Below are 16,430 nucleotides of genomic sequence, written 5' to 3' on the forward strand. Positions count from 1 at the left end.
AGCCGCCTTACAAGGTGTAAGGAGGTTCGTTTTTTTTGGGCCAGTACTAAGCTTGCAAAAAAATTATAGATTAGCGTTGCTCTGTGTTAGTGTATCAGCCTTGAACATTGTTATTCATGTGTATGGACGGCCCGTATGTCAAACCATTGCCTGGTGAGAGTCTCCTCCTCAAGATGAACGGATCGTTGCGAGTTACTGGACGCAGGTCAGCGCAAGCTGGTGAAGGTGTTGTTATGAAGAAAGTAAATAAAGTGTGCTACGTAAAGAATGAACCGCGCATCTTCCACGGCAGGGATTGACGGCGACGACTGAAGTGGCGACATTTAAGTCGAACCTGTTTATTTGTTGTGTCCAACAAAAAATACAATGATCGCGCGTATTCATTGAGATTATATAACCTGTGAAAGTCATTTGAAGGGTCTAGTTTTCACAGGCGTCCTGAAGCAATCGATATAAACACATCTAGCTTATACACTTTTATCATTTAATTGGCTTTAATCATTCTAATTTTGCAAATCGCAATGAGGATTTGCATCGTCATGGAATAGCCCAGACATGATAACACACAAGAAACGAGAGCCAAAGTCTTTTATTTTTTCACGGAGCCACAACAGCCAGCTCTGAGCGGTGCTCAGCTTCGGTGGTAGATTCGCGTGAAATTCCACGTTCCTATGGCGAGGACCAGTCATATGCTCGTTTGACAAACGTAAACTGTCTACGCCTCGAAGCAGCGCGGCAAGGGGCGTTTGACGGCAACGATGACGAAGATGGCCAATGGCGTCCGCGTCCACTCTCGCGGAGTTCCCGGACACTTACGCTTGAGGTTTTGAGCCTTTGGTGGAAAATCCACGTTGCTATGGCAGGGGACAGCTTTACAAATCAACACAACGACCGGTGTTGGCTTGCAACACCCTTCGAGTGGTGCTCATTTTACTGGCAGATGGATGATGATGATGATGGTCGTGGGGCTGATTTGACGGTGAACGTGGGAATTTAACTAATTTTCTCAAGGATTGAGACCGCAACTGCTCCACTCCGGCCACGCTGATGAATTTAAAGCTGGAGTAAGATTGCTTCAACAAGATGCTAACGGCAAGAAATAATGTTGGCGTGCATTGATGGTGCATTACATGACGTGCAATGCTCAACATTCCTTTTTTCTCCTTTCGCTGGAACGAGCATCAAGGTGGATGCGCATGCGGGCTACGTTTTACTCCACGAATGTATGATTGAAAGCAGGCAACGGAACAGGATGAGAAAAATCAACTTTAAAAAAAAATTATTTGGGTTTTTCGGTAAAGTCAGGTAGATAGGTTGAAGTCACATAGATAGGTTTGAACCTATAGGTTGAACCGATCTACGTGACTTTACCGAAAGACCCAAAGAATATGAATTCCTGCAGTCACGAAAGCTTTAAGTTAAGATTTTTAAAATTATTTTTTTGCTGCGCTATGCAATTGTGGTTTATAGGGAAACATGCTGCTGAAAGCCACGCGGGTTGTAATGGGAATGTCCCGGTGGTAACGATGAGAAAGAACGTGTTTTTGTCAAGCCTGTAAAGTGGACTGTTGATGATTTTGTTCACCTTTCCTTCACAGCGAACGCAATCCTCCGTCTGTTCAGCTCACGTGTGCGATGTGCGTGACTGAATTGACGGTGTTCATGACCTGCTTTCGCTTGTAGAGCTTTACATTCAAGTGAAATGACCTCCATACCTGAGAATTTGCTGTGTGAGCAAAGGCGCATCCCAGATATAGGCGGAGTGTGTCGTTCGTTAAAGTCACGTAGGTATAAAATATAAAATAAATTATATCACGACGTTTCGATTGCAACACAAGAGCAATCGTCATCAGGTGTGAAAACTACAGCAAGAACATTTTTCTTGAAAAAAAGAAATTTTGCAAGATAAAAAAAACCTACGTGACTTTACCGAAAGAACCAAAGAGTATGGATCCCTGCAGTCACGAAAACTTCAAATCTAGAATGAGTCTCTGTCTCTTTTCCTAAACCTCAACAGTGCCCCTTAGAAGATCTCAGGCTGAAATGTTGAGGTCTTCCTTTCCTCTTTGACAGTCACAGTCGGAACCCATTCTCATTATCTCAAGTTAACCCTATCAATCAGTGGAGTCATCGTTCTTCAATAGATGCATTTTTTTATATTTCAAATCATTCCGAAACTTGTACATTCTGAAGTGCACAATAATACATTCTCAATAAACACTTTATTACTGCGTATCCTCAATAAACAATAGGTTAAAGGATAGCCAGCGTCCGTTTAAAGATGATTTTACATTAATTAGTGCATGTCAACTGAAGTCACGATAAACACTGTGATGTGCATTCTATGTACACGCACTTATGCTATGGATGTATAGTGTAATATAGGTTGCGTACAATGGACGCGCTGTAGGTTTTAATGCACTGCCGTGGGTGTAACCTGGCGTTCATACACACGCTATGGCCTACACAACTTAGGCCTTTAAATTTCGATTTAAAGCTTTCGTGACTGCAGGGATTAATCTTCTTGGTTTTGTCGGTAAAGTCACGTAGAAGGGAAGTAATAAAATAATGAAAATAAAACATAATAAAATAATTCTCACGACGTTTCGGCTACAACGCAAGCAGCCGTCTTCAGGTGAAGAATGAGAACGTAGGCCTTCTTTATTACAGTATTCCATCATCACCTTTATGAATAGTGTAACCTCACTGTAACGATCCCACTTTGTGAGTTTCCCGTGTTCAATGTCCGACTTTTAAAGTCTCTTAAAGAATTCCCACGGGACACACAAATGCAGTCGTAAATCATCATCATCATCAGCCATGGTCAGTCCACCGTTGGATGAAGGCCTCCCCAATTGGTCACAATCCTGCCATGTTAACGACACACCCAGCACGTGCACACACCCGTGTTTCATCGCTCCTTCAATAGTGGAGGCCCTTCCACCAGCATTAGCCTGAGCATGTAATTACAGGGCTGTGTCCTTACCTTTTTAGCTATTTGCCTAAGCTAGGTAGAACTTGCATTCGTGGATCTAAGCACGTCAAACATTGCTATTAATCACATTGTTCCCTAAAAAAAAATCTGCCATTGCTTTAGTTAGATGCAAAGTTGGGAAAATTGAGGGAATGTAGTCATAATCGTTTTGTGTTCGTGCGAAAAAATCTATTCAGTTAAAATTCACTCGGTAGTTTTAAAGTCGTAATAATAATAACTGTTCTTGAGTGCCTTGAAATATTTAAACTATATTTATTATATATTCAATGTTAGGGTAATATGTGTGATAACAAATAGTTATGTTTCTGTGGATGTCTAACCTTTTCCCATGCATATATACACAATACGAGGAAGCATAACAGTAAGTAATATGGGTGAATCTTCCAAGATGAATGTCGCCTACGCAAGTTGAAATATTTAAAGGCGTTTGACAACAAATGAAAAATGACTTATTTAGGAAAACATTGTAAATTGAAGCAAAAAAAATCACTATATCAATTGAATAGTTTTAAATACTGTATGTGTTTGTTCTAGTATTCGTGTACCTTCTATATTGAACACTTGTATTTATCGAGCCAGCTAAAAGCATTAAGCTCCACAAATGTGCAATCATTCGTCCGCATTCGGAATAACGACCATAGCTCGAAACGCAACAAATACAAACCAATGAAAATAGCTCTCCGGTTTATCCATTTTTCCCTGTATCGGTGTAGCATTTAAAGTACAGAACCACTACAGCGTTGTCAAGGCCGCGACTTATTTACGTATATATGTTGAACTTCTTTCGCACCGTACGTAGCCAACCACGCTAATCAGAGGTGCGGGGGAAGGACAGAAAACTAAACACGAAAAAAAATGTTCTAAAGAAATGAGTTTTAAACCAAATAGTTTTAAATATGTGTTTGTAAAAAATATCAATGTGTCGTTAAAACCCGCCACCACCCGACACAGCCAACTAGTAAGGGTTGTCACGTAAACAGAACGTGGCCAATTCGTCACTGGTATTGCACTAGTGTAGTGTATAGTGTAGTGTATAGTGTAGTGTATAGTGCAGTGTATAGTGCAGTGTATAGTGTAGTGTATAGTAGTGGAGTGTATAGTGGAGTGTATAGTGTAGTGTATAGTGCAGTGTATAGTGCAGTGTATAGTGTAGTGTATAGTAGTGAAGTGTATTGTAGTGTATAGTGTAGTGTATAGTGTAGTATACTAGTACAGCACATCGGTGTGTTGGAGAGCCAAGCCACAACATTTACGAACTGAGCACGACATTTCGCCAGTAATTACAACCAGCTTCATCAGGCGACAGACAGATTTGTGGACAGCCACAAATCGGGTGGTGGCGGGTTTTTAACGACACATTTCTAAATTTACACGATCTAACCCAAAAACCTCTATCATGGATGCTATTGGTCGCGAAAGCCTGCCACGTGTTAAATTATACGAAGCTTTTTATTTTACAGACGTCCAGTAGAAACACAGAACCGCGGGACGCAGTTCGCGCCGTACGTAACCAACCGTGCTCATCGCAGTGCTGTGCTTTTGTGTGTCTGTTTGGTTGCGAGCTGTTTGACCGAGGCGATACTCCCGTGACCGGCTGATTTTGACGGCGACGTGCGCGGTGGATACGCCGGGAGGATGAGTGGATCATTGGGCTCGCCGGGCTTTGCGCGATCAATGCATTAGAGGCAATTGTACATCACCCCCAACCCCAACCCCCCCCCCACGGCAATATTTGAACGTGTGTGTGCAGAGTGTACGAGCGTCGACCCTAATACGCGCTTACACACCACTTCGAAAATGCCTTACACTGAATGATCGCGATTGCGATGCTCTCCGTCACGTGCAGCGTACTGCACGGCGCGACGTCTCGAGCTGCACGGCGCTTCCGTGGCTATGAAGTGAAGCGTGAGGCCGCATCGTGGGTTCGCGGACCGTAGGGGGCGCAGGCGTCGACCTACGAAGAGAGGGGTGGAGGATGGGGAAATTGTCCACAATAGGGGTTTTTATTTGGGATTGGGTCGAGTAAATATAAATTATTTTATTGTTTTATTTTAATTTTTTTTATTATTTACCTTCTACGTGACTTTACCGAAAGAACCAAGAAGATATAAATGTGTCGTTAAACCCGCCACCACCCGACACAGCCAATTAGTAAGGTTTGTCACGTAAACAAAACGCGTGCCAATTCGTTACTAGTTCAGCAACACCGGTGCGTTTAGAGAGTAAAGCTACAACGCTTACAATTCGAGTTCGACGTTTCGCCGGTAATTGCGACCCAGCCTCATCAGGCGATAGCCAGAAATTCATGTTCATGGAGCCCCGAGCAAGGGCACATGCCATCCACACTACGACGTCGCGTCCACGTTTGATGTTAGGGTTGCCTGTAGTGCAGCTGACAACCGTTTTGCTCATGGCTCCAGGTGTCACCACTTCCACGAAGGTTGTCGCGGTTGTGCTGTTCTGTTTTTTTCGTTTTTTTGTTTTGTTGCCAGCTCAACTCTCCGATGCGTTTTCGGGTTGCGGCCCACGATGTCCGACGTTTTGTTCCGCGTGCCGTGAGCTCACCCTCCTTCCGATTTTAGCCGCGGACGGGGAATTGAACTCAGGTTGGCGGGTCACAAAACCTAAGAATACAAATGCACCCATTGGATCGACGCAGCGCCGTGCATTGTTTAAAGACAGCGCAGCAGGTGGCTGATGCCGTGCCCTGCTTCACGTCGCCGTCCTATTGCGGGCACGTGAAGCAGGGCCCACGTCTGAGCAATGGGTTGCCCGCCTCTGCAACCGGTTGCTCGCAGCAGAGGCCGGACCCCCAACTTGCAAAGTTGGTGACCTACCCAGCGATTTCGAAGCGACGTGTCCCGTCGCATGCAAACGCGTTTGGTCGCGAGCCTAAAACAAAGAAAACAACGTGGGCGTCATTCCCCGCGTCGGCGCATCTACTCGGCGAGATGTGGACAAAGCGGTCGCGGGGGGCAACGATTTCAGTTCGAGGGATCACGGGAGGAGCTGCACTCCGTGTTCTGCGCGACCGATCGCCATCCCGGGGCTGTGGACTAAGCCGGCAAGGTGTCCGTCCCGCGGGTGCGCCACGTCAACAACGGGTGGAACTTTTCGATTTAAAGCTTTCGTGACTGCAGGGATTCATCTTCTTGGTTCTTTCGGTAAAGTCACGTAGAACGCAAGCAGCCGTCCTCAGGTGAAGACCTGAGGACGGCTGCTTGCGTTGTGGCCGAAACGTCGTGGGAATTATTTTATTATGTTTTATTTTTATTATTTTATTACGTCCCTTCTAGGTGACTTTACCGAAAGAACCAAGAAGATGAACGGGTGGAACGTCGCTGGGTGTCTGTGCTCCTGTGTGGACGGCGTGATTGGGGATGTGTAGGCGCGCATGAAGGGTAACGTGTAAGTCGGGCAAAGGTCTCCTCCTCCCACTGTAGCCTGCAACAGACTGTTCGCGAGCGGCTATGAAGGCCGGGGCGGCGTGGCCAGTAGCAACAAAGCCCGGCCGCCTTTGTATCTCCAATGCTGATATTTTGAGGCACACACACACGCGCGCGCACGCGCGCGCGCGCACACACGGGTGTGCAGGTGATACGCGCTCGCATGCACGCGCACAGCAAACGTAATGAAAACACGAGCACTGGAGTGTGTGATGCGGTCATGTTATATTTTATATGTGTGTGTGTATATACATATATTAATGCCATGCTGCTCTGCAAAGCCACCTTGTATACATAGAAATTCTAAACACGTATGCGGGCAATATACTGTAAGCATCTTCTTTTGATATGGAAGGCATAAGCAATCTTACTATAATCGCACATTTAACCTGAATAATGAAAACAAATGTTAATAAAGTTAATATGTACACCGCTTTCAAGATGTTTGTTTGGTGAATTTCTGCAATTGTGTTGGTTTCCGTAATTGTGTGTAGCGGATCGGCACAGGTCACGTGTGTCGAAGTGATGCAAGGAGCAGCGATGTGCAGTATCTGTGCTCATCTGCTTACAGCCCTGAGCCAATCGTGAAAATTCCACATTCCTGCGGCGGGTGGTGAGTCTATCCATAGAACAACAATCGTTGACCTCCCCACAAAGTGGTACCCGTTTTATCGACCTCCTCCCCGCCCAGAGTGATGATGGGCTGAGTCAATGCTTCCAACCAAGATTTGAACCTCGCGACCTTCCGATTGCTATCGGCAACCTGCAGGTTCCGAAGCCGATTCTCGCTCACAACTAAGGGGCCGTCCATAAATGACGTCACGCACCTAGGGGGGGGGGTCAGACATTTGTGACGATGGGTTACGACGGGGGGGGGGGGTTAAGAAATGTGACGTCGCATCAAAATGCGCAACTTTAAATAAATATAGACAACACGTTTTACTTAATTAAATAGACTTTTTAATCAATGTTTTCTCCTACAACATCAGAGTGCATCGCCACATTAAATACGCACATCAATGACAATAGTTTAAAGCGATTTGAAGCATGTTTTATTTTGGGGGGGGGGAGCAGAGTTTTGTGACGTCATATTTGAGGGGGGGGGTCTGACTTTTTGTGACGCCGTGTGACTCGGGGTGGGGGGGGGCTAAAAAATCGTCCAAAATCGCGTGACGTCATTTATGGACGGCCCCCTAATAGCAGTGGCGAATTTCCGACCCGGGTCCTGGGCATCTCCCTGGGCCAGGAGTTGGCTCTTTAAAGTGACTCCTTCTTTACGTCATTTACTAATGGAACACCACCGTCTCGTATTCAACACACGGTGCATTGCGGGCTCTTGCGATATCGAGAGAGTTGTTTCTGATTTTTTTCACCGAATTCAAAAAAAAAAATTGGATCTTCTTCTTGTTGTTTTGGTGACCGACCCCCCGCGATGGCTCCAACGCCGAGCCACCACGTGGACGGGGATCGTGTTGCGTGACGTCACGTGCGTGCGTTGAACTTCTTTCGCACCGTGCGTAGCCAACCGTGCGAATCGGAGGTGCAGCAGCAGATCAGCGAGCTTCGGTTCCACGGTTCCACCTGAAGACGGAAGCTTGTGTTGCCTCCGAAACGTCGCGATTTTTATTTTATTTTTACTTTAATTAATTTTAATTTTTTAACCTACGTGACTTTACCGAAAAAACCTAAGAATATGAATCCTTGCAGTCACGAAAGCTTCAAATCTAGGATCAGCGAGCTTGTTTGCGCGGCGAGAACCATCGACCTTGAAACCCACAAAGGAACCTCGCTACATTTTTGTTCGCCCTCCTCGTGTTGCGCGCGTGCACGTGCGGTCGTGCGTGTGTGTGCGCGTGCGTGTGTGTGCGTGCGTATGTGGGTGTATGTATGCGTGCGTTTGTGCACTTGCCCCTACAGTCTGTTAAGGCTATATGGGGGATCTTTTGTATGTGTGTGCGCGCGTGTGTGCGTATTTGCGTGCGTGCGGGTAGTGGGGAGCTGTAGTGTAGCGGTCAGCGCGCTGCGCTACGAATCCGACCACCCGAGTTCGATTCCCGCTCACGACCAACACCAGTGACGATTATCTGAACCGGTCCTGGGCCTCCCCTAGGTCGACTCAGCCTCACATGAGTACCTGGTACGATGTGTAAAAACATCGCCACTAGGGAGACAAAGACAGGTGGGCGGGCGTGGTGTTGGCCACCCACCCCTTCGTGTGGCCGTGCCGACCTTAATAGGTGCTCGCTAACAGCACTTGCCTCTACAGGCTGTCAAGGCTATGCGGGGGATCTCTGTCTCTGTGTGCGTGTGGCACGCCAGCCGAGGTGTCTGTCGCGTTGGCGTCACGCGAACCCCGGAGGGACGGTGTTGTTCCAGTAGTAGGTTTTTACACTATGAGACCTCCTTTACCCCGTGCTCTCAATACTCTGATAGTGCGCTGTTTTTGAGTTGTACGCCTTTTGGCGTCATCTGGTCCAACACCAATGGAGACTAGGCTCTAAGGAAAGCTGTCTCGGGTGTGGACCAATCAACTTCAAGGACAGTGCATATTATTATCATTATCAGAGTTGTTTCTTTTTGTTTGCATTTTGACTGCTTGTGTTGTGGTTATTGCAAGCATGATGCCTTGTATAAAGGTGTCAGTTTTGTACCAGTTTAAAGGGTAAAAACCTACTACTATATTTTGCCACTGGTAAAGGAGATGTCTCATAGTGGTGTTGTTCCACTTAAGAGGGCGCAGGGGGCGAGAGTCGGAGTCATCGGTGCGGGGATAACTCGCCTCTCGGTGCCACGCTTCCCTTGTGGGACACGGGCACCCACCCGTAAGTGCACTTGGCTCATCGACCGATCGCGCTTTCTCGAACATATCAGCCCGGTCCCTGGCCACTCTCTTCACCGAATAATTCTGAGTTGAAGACGCTTCATTCGCACCCACGGTGATCTCGGAAGTGACAGCCACGTGACATCGAAAAATAAATATCCTTGTTCCTCCAAATATCTGACTTGCTGAGATGACATCGCTTGAGTGCTACCTTCTGCATCTTGAACTCGACGACAAAGTGAATTACGCAATAATAACAATAATGCAATTTATAACGCGCACAAATTTGCGGACGTAACGGCCGCAACTCAGAGGCGCGGAGCCAATCTCAGAGTCGCTCGAAAGCACGTGGTTGTAGAGGTGAGTTTTTAAGTGTCTCTTGAAGGAGGCGATTGAGGTGATGCTGCGAATGTGCAGAGGGATGATGGCGTTTCAGACTGTTGGGGCTGCCACCGAGAAGCGGCGCATAGATATGACCATCCTGGATCTTGGTATCAAGAGGAGGTCGTGAGTCGCGCTGCGCAGGCATCTGCCGTGTGCTGAGCTGCAAGTTGTCAGTAATGAAGAAAGGTACGGCGGGCAGGCGGATGTGAAGGCATTGTGGCAGAGGCAGGCGATCTTGTATATGACCCTACTGGCAATGGGTAGCCAGTTGAGGGCACGGAGACAGGCAAGTTATCACACGATCCACTATCGTTAGCCATATTCATCATCATCATCATCATCACGACCCATCGTTGTTGTTGTATCCTCAAATATTGTAACTCAATTTTAACCCACTTCCCAATGTGGTATCGACTGGAAACTTGGTATACTTATGTCATACTGATGACAATACTAGATTCTATCATAATTTTTTTTTTTATATACAATCTTTTCACACGCTTTCTATTAACTCACTCTGTTGTTGTTGTCGTATGCTCAAATCTTGTAACTCAATTGTCCACGGTCAAATAACGTTGGCTTTAATTGCCCACGGTCCCTTACGTCATGGCAAGCTTCGGGGCTAATTCCTGGAATCGTAGAGTTAATCCATTAATTCTAGATTTGAAGCTTTCGTGACTTGCAAGGATTCATACTCTTGGGTTTTGTCGGTAAAGTCACGTAGGTAAAAAATATAATTAAAATTAATCAAAGTTAAATAAAAATCACGACGTTTCGGAGGCAACACTACCTACGTGACTTTACCGAAAAAACCTAAGAGTATGTTCTTCCATTACTCGTACATTTCATAAAAGCGTGTTTTAAAAACTTTTTTTAATATTACTTATTTCTTACTTCAACGTCGGTCACTCTCTGGGTCCAGCCTTATTCTGAGACCCGGTGAATGCTAAATATATTAGCCACTTGTAGAGGTCGCTGGCACGTGGGACTTGCGCCTATCAGTGAACAACCTCCCAGAAGAGGGCGCCACAGAACCACGACATTGACCGTGGCACAGAGCAGGGCCCTCGGCCCGACAAAAACATCTGGCCAGGCGCGGTTCGTCCACTCGGATATTTGGGGCGTCGCCCCACCAAGCAGCTGGAGATGAGAAATTATTTTTTAATCAATAAAAAAATATATAAAAAAAAAATTTTGTTTATAAACAAAAAATATTACTTCAGTGTGAATTTCCTAATGGAGATAACATTTTAAGTTGTTCATATTCGAAACCGCTGCAACGCCACAGTTTGATTTGTGCCTCGTGGAAGCCTCGTGGGGGGGGGGGGGCGCTGTGAAGGCGTCCGAGTGAGAGATTTCCCTGCATTCGTTGCGATGAGCAGCTTCGAGCATTGTAGCCACGCCGTTTGAGATCCATTCACGGCGGTGAAGAAGGCGGCCATGGCTGTAATGAGAGGCGATGTCACAACGCGAGGGTGCGCTGTGAAAATACAGCATCTCACGGCTGTTGGTGTAGTGTGGACTTGAGGGTCATGGGGACAGCATTTGAGTGCTTTGTTGTTTTGTTCCGTATTGTTTATAAGCGCCTACCGTTGGTAGACAACAAAGTTGTATCACTTTCACGGGAAGGCCAATAGCACGACGAGGTTTTCCTTAATTAGAACACCGTCTGGTCAGAGGTCACTCACAACAGCCCCACCTGGTAGACATGTCACGAGCCTCCACTGCATCTGGTAGTTCACCTGCATTGGATTCAACGCAAGCAAACTCTGGAAATGGAGTGTCTCACCAGCAGACAATAAGCCGCCTTTAAAACACAATCCTGCGGAGGGAGCTGGTAGGAACGTTGGGTTGCTCGGTCAATGGCCAGGGTCAACGGCGGCGTGGTGTATTCCGCAAATATGGCCGACTGTGAGGGCGGGCACAAGCCGGCGTGAGTAGGTTAAACGTTGAGTTTTATAAGGGCACCATGGGGTGGCAAGCCCCTCCCCACCCAGCCCCACCCCTCCCACCCTCCACCCAGCCCCACCCTCCCCACCCAGCCCCTCCCCACCCTCCCCTCCCCACCCAGCCCCTCCCCACCCTCCCCTCCCACCCAGCCCCTCCCCACCCAGCCCCTCCCTGCACAACGGACGGACGGACACAATAATCCCCTATGGGCTGGTGTAACCAGGAGGTTGCTACCAGTATTATCCATCTCTACACGTGAATAAAACATTTACACAGCCGATCAGTCACACACGGGCCTTCTGGGAGTGCATCATTTCGGCAGCATTGGTGACATGCAAGCTAACCCTGGCAGTACAGTGTCTCATCATCAGCAGAATCAGGCCTGCTTGAACCCAATGCTGCCGACATGATGCACTCCCAGAAGGCTGTGTGTCTGATCGGCTGTGTAAATGTGTTATTCACGTGTAGAGACAGATCTTTAAAGGAGGCTTGTTATTGTCTATGATGGTACCTGTTTTGCCAGTATCAAAGTATGAAAAAATTAACCCGTAAAAACAAAGTTTTTCACTATAAATCCTTTATATGCGTGGCATCGGTTTTATTTTATTATTCATTTCTGTTTTTATTGAGTAAGAGTTTCATTTTTATCACATTGGTATTTTAAATTAAATATGACATATTTTTTTTCCTAAAAAGTGTAAAATTTTTGAAAAAAATTTTCACGAACATAAATTGTCGCGCACAACGAGTCTGTGTGCAAAATGTCAGCTCGATTGGATCACGGGAAGTGGGTTAAAAAACGACCGAAAGATTTGCACGGTCGTAAGCGCGCAAGCAAGCAAGTGAACTTAATATAAAGGATTTAAAAATAAGAAAAGTTTTTACCCTTTCTGGCAATAAAACAGGAGGTGTTAAGATGTTCAAACAATCAAAACCTTTTGCAAGGTATCGTCTGCATTAACCACACGTACTTGTAGTGAACATGCAAACTAACATGATCTGATAATATATGCATTGTCTTTGAAAATGAAGAAGGTCGTCTCTGGTGTAGGCCAATCCGTTTCAAAGACAATGCATATCAGAGTACGTTGGTTTGCATGTTCACCACAAGTACGTGTGGTTAATGCAATCATTCTGGCGAATTGCCCGATGATGCTGGATGCAATTACCAGCGAAACGTCGTACTCAAATTGTAAATGTTGTGGTTTCACGCTTCAACACACCGGTGGGCTAAAGCAGTGAACTATTTGTCTTTTGTCAACGTGACACTTTTTTGCTGATTGGCCGTGTCGGGTGGTGGATGGTTACGACACATTTATAAATAACGCGATCTAACCCAAAAACGTTGATTATGAATTTACATACCTGTCAACCCATACGGTTTACCCGTAGTCATGTACAGGGAAATTGAGTTTTCAGGTCCATATGGCGTACAGCCGTTTCAATACAGTCAAAAAAAATGTGACTATTTGTTTGTGTTTCTCCCTTGTGATGGGACTCTGTAGGATGAACGTTGATATTTATAAAGGAGACGGGGTGACCAATAAGGTCTGAATTGGTCTGTAATAAGGTAGGCACTGACAAAGGGTTGACAGTTATGCATTCATATTTACGCGATCTAACCCAAAAACCTCTTATTATGGATGAAAAATATTCTCCGTGGCAGGGCAACGTGGGAAAGGGATCTTGGGAGTAGCTCTGTGGTGTCCGCTTCTGTGGGCCGTTCTCTTACTGCGAGTGGGAGGTCGCACTGCTCTACCATATTCTTAGGTTTTTTTTTCGGTAAAGTCACGTAGGTAAAACATTAAAATTAATAAAAGTAAAATAAAATAAAAATCACGACGTTTCGGAGGAACCGTTCCACCTGAAGACGGAAGCTTGTGTTGCCTCCGAAACGTCGTGATTTTTATTATTTTATTAATTTTAATGTTTTACCTACGTGACTTTACCGAAAAAACCTAAGAATATGAATCCTTGCAGTCACGAAAGCTTCAAATATGCTCTACCATAGTTTCCGAATTCATTGTCCAGTGACTGCACTTGCGAGGTCGTGATAGATTCCTTGGGAAAGATTCTGTCTGGCACAGATAATATATGTGTGCGTGTATGAAATGAAACACATGCGCAGAAAAGCAACAACGTTTGGCCACCATTGATTGAAAATTCTCACTTTAATGCTGTGAGCGTTGCTACTGTTACACAGACCTGCACACCGCCTCGCGAATCGGAACATCGCAATTACGCCTCAACTTGACGGCGTTTCAACGTACAGTAGAAAAGCCCCCGTCGAACCAGTTGGGCGAAAAGATTATGTACAAAAACCACACAATACCATAAGCTAACCACTTTTCTTTGGTTAAAGACCGCACAGTATTACTGCTATACTTATACACTGTATAGGGACTCCTCGACTTACGAACATTTGACTTACGAACTTTCAAAGATACGAACAAACCTGTATGTCATGTAGATGCCACATGAAGAACCAGTGGCACCTACATCTGCAGAACATGAATAACCAGTGGCATCTACATCTGCAGAACATGAATAACCAGTGGCATCTACACCTGCAAAACATGAATAACCAGTGGCATCTACATCTGCAGAACATGAAGAACCAGTGGCACCTACATCTGCAGAACATGAAGAACCAGTGGCATCTACACATACAGGAGATTATACAACGTTTAAAGCCATTCCCTGTGTTTAGTGTACATGTCGTGCAACATGTTTGGAATCGACAGGGGGTAAAGTTGGACTTACGAACAAATCGACTTACGAACAGACCTCTGGAACCTCACTCGTTCGTAAGTAGAGGAGTCCCTTTAGACGAAATCAGTTTGATATGCTCAATACGACCACATTCCGTGTTGGGTACTCACAGACCATTCCATGTTTTACAGTGTACCGTCAAGTACTCTTACCTTCCTACACACGGGGTGAGCCGACCGACATTTCCGGGCAAATCCCAATCAGCGCCGACGAATATAGCTCTCGCTAAAAATACTCCATTTGTGATGGCCTTTGATTAAAAAAAGGTCACGAAAGGCGATTGCTCGCTCGTTCCACCGCCAACGGAAATGTAATCCACTCCTCTCGAAAGTTCCCTTCCACGTTTCCAGCATCGGTGGGAGATGCCCACACTTGACCCCACCACCGCTACCACCACCGCATGCTACCTGCCGATCGCTTGACTGCGGCGTTACCCATTTAACGCCCGCTGGGCAGATGGAGGCGGGGGAGGGATTTGAAGAAACTCGCACCGTCGTTGCAACAGCCTTGCAACAGCCGCGCCGGCAGATTGAACCTGGGGCAACCTCTGAGTTGCAAGTCCCCTCGGTGTGCTTGACCGTTACACCACTATGGCAGCATCCCCAGCTTCTTAGTGTCATTTTTTAAAAGCTTTAAAATTGAAATAAAAATGTTTTGCTTCCCACTAAGAAATCTTTTTTTTTTTTACAAAATGTTGAAACTTATTTTCCACGATAACGCGAACGACAATGAAACGGCAACCGACGCTTAAACCACCCAAAAATACGATTTGCGTATCGGCATAGGCCCCGGCAGCGGCGTATCCGTGAGCGAGAGGAATGTAAGAGGGGGTTGTGTTTGACGCGCTTAAGCAGATAATCAGGCGTCAGCATTTCTAACCGCACGGTGCCCCTTAAAATAATTAAATGTTCCCCTTAACAAACCAATTTTTTCAATGTATACAAAGTCTCTCTCTTTGAAGACGGACCATTGCCCATCAACGTCGTCTCTTGTAAGTATATTTTTTTCTTCTTATTCTACTTTTAAGGCAGTGGTCTTGGCGAATGTGTTGAGTTGGTTGCTTGTTGTTGTTAATTGTGTCTCGTGCACCAACTGCAAATTCAGCAGCAGCATCGCCGAATGAGTTGTTCCCTCTGCTAGAGAATGCCTACATTTGGTTCACAGATCTCAATGAGATCTCCAATGATAGCCATCCTTCCCATCTACCCCCCACCTATCATACCCACAACCTCCCCGCTTGCCCCCCCCAACCCCCCCCTCCCACCACCTTTTCAATTAATAAAATCCGAGTGATATTGTTGGAAAAATATAAGAGATGCTATGAGATAAGAAGAATTGTAGATGATTATCGGAGACACGTTGCGAGGTGAGCGATGTGGACAAGATTGAGATCGCACGTGAATTGGATGTTCAACGTGAACGAGTTCATTGATAATTTCTGATGTGCTCCATTGTTTTATATGTTTTTATCGCCCCCCCCCCCCAAAACTATTTGAGGCCATAAGTAGTTCCCTTGCTCTGCTCTTTGCCCGAGCGGTTCCCACGCAACAATGATTTGCCCAGCCTTGCGTGTACCAGGCTAGACGAACATCCGATTCATAATGACAACAGAAACCACAAACTCCCGTCCCCTCTCTCTCCCCCCCCAAAATATATACAGGATATTTACTCGACGAATTCTTTAAGCTTCCCCCCCCCCGACCCCCCCTCCAGGAGAAAATAATGATACATTTTTAAAAAATGAATACGCATGGCAAAGACCTCCCCCGTGTAGCCTTTAACAGACTGCTGGGGCAAGTGCTGTTTGCGAGCAGCACCTAATGAAGGCTTGGCACAGCGCACGAGGGGGTGGGTGGCCAGCACCACGCCCGGCCGCCTTTGTATCCCCAGTGGCGATGTTTACACGCCGCACCAGGTACTCATTTGAGGCCGAGTCAGCCTAGGGTAGACCCAACACCGGTTCAGATAATCGTCACTTTTGTTGAGTGGGAATCGAACTCGGGTCACCGGGGTTCATGGCGCAGAGCACTAACCGCCACGCTACCGCTCCCCACACACGCAC

General features: G+C 46.2%; 1 protein-coding gene across 3 annotated transcripts in view; it reads right to left on the minus strand.

Moving 5' to 3' along the window:
* Window positions 1–437: 437 nt before the first annotated feature.
* The window catches only part of LOC144949116 (uncharacterized), a 73,739-nt gene continuing 57,746 nt past the window's right edge, over window positions 438–16,430 (minus strand). For 2 of the 3 annotated variants that reach the window (XM_078878970.1, XM_078878969.1), the window contains one exon: window positions 438–4,949. In XM_078878970.1, coding sequence (XP_078735096.1) covers window positions 4,798–4,949 — 152 coding nt within the window. In that variant the 3' untranslated portion in view covers window positions 438–4,797. The remainder of the gene's footprint in view (window positions 4,950–16,430) is intronic. The other variant, XM_078878971.1, reaches the window with a different exon arrangement.

The sequence above is a fragment of the Lampetra fluviatilis genome, chromosome 52, assembly GCF_964198595.1.
Source record: "Lampetra fluviatilis chromosome 52, kcLamFluv1.1, whole genome shotgun sequence".
NCBI lineage: Eukaryota > Metazoa > Chordata > Hyperoartia > Petromyzontiformes > Petromyzontidae > Lampetra > Lampetra fluviatilis.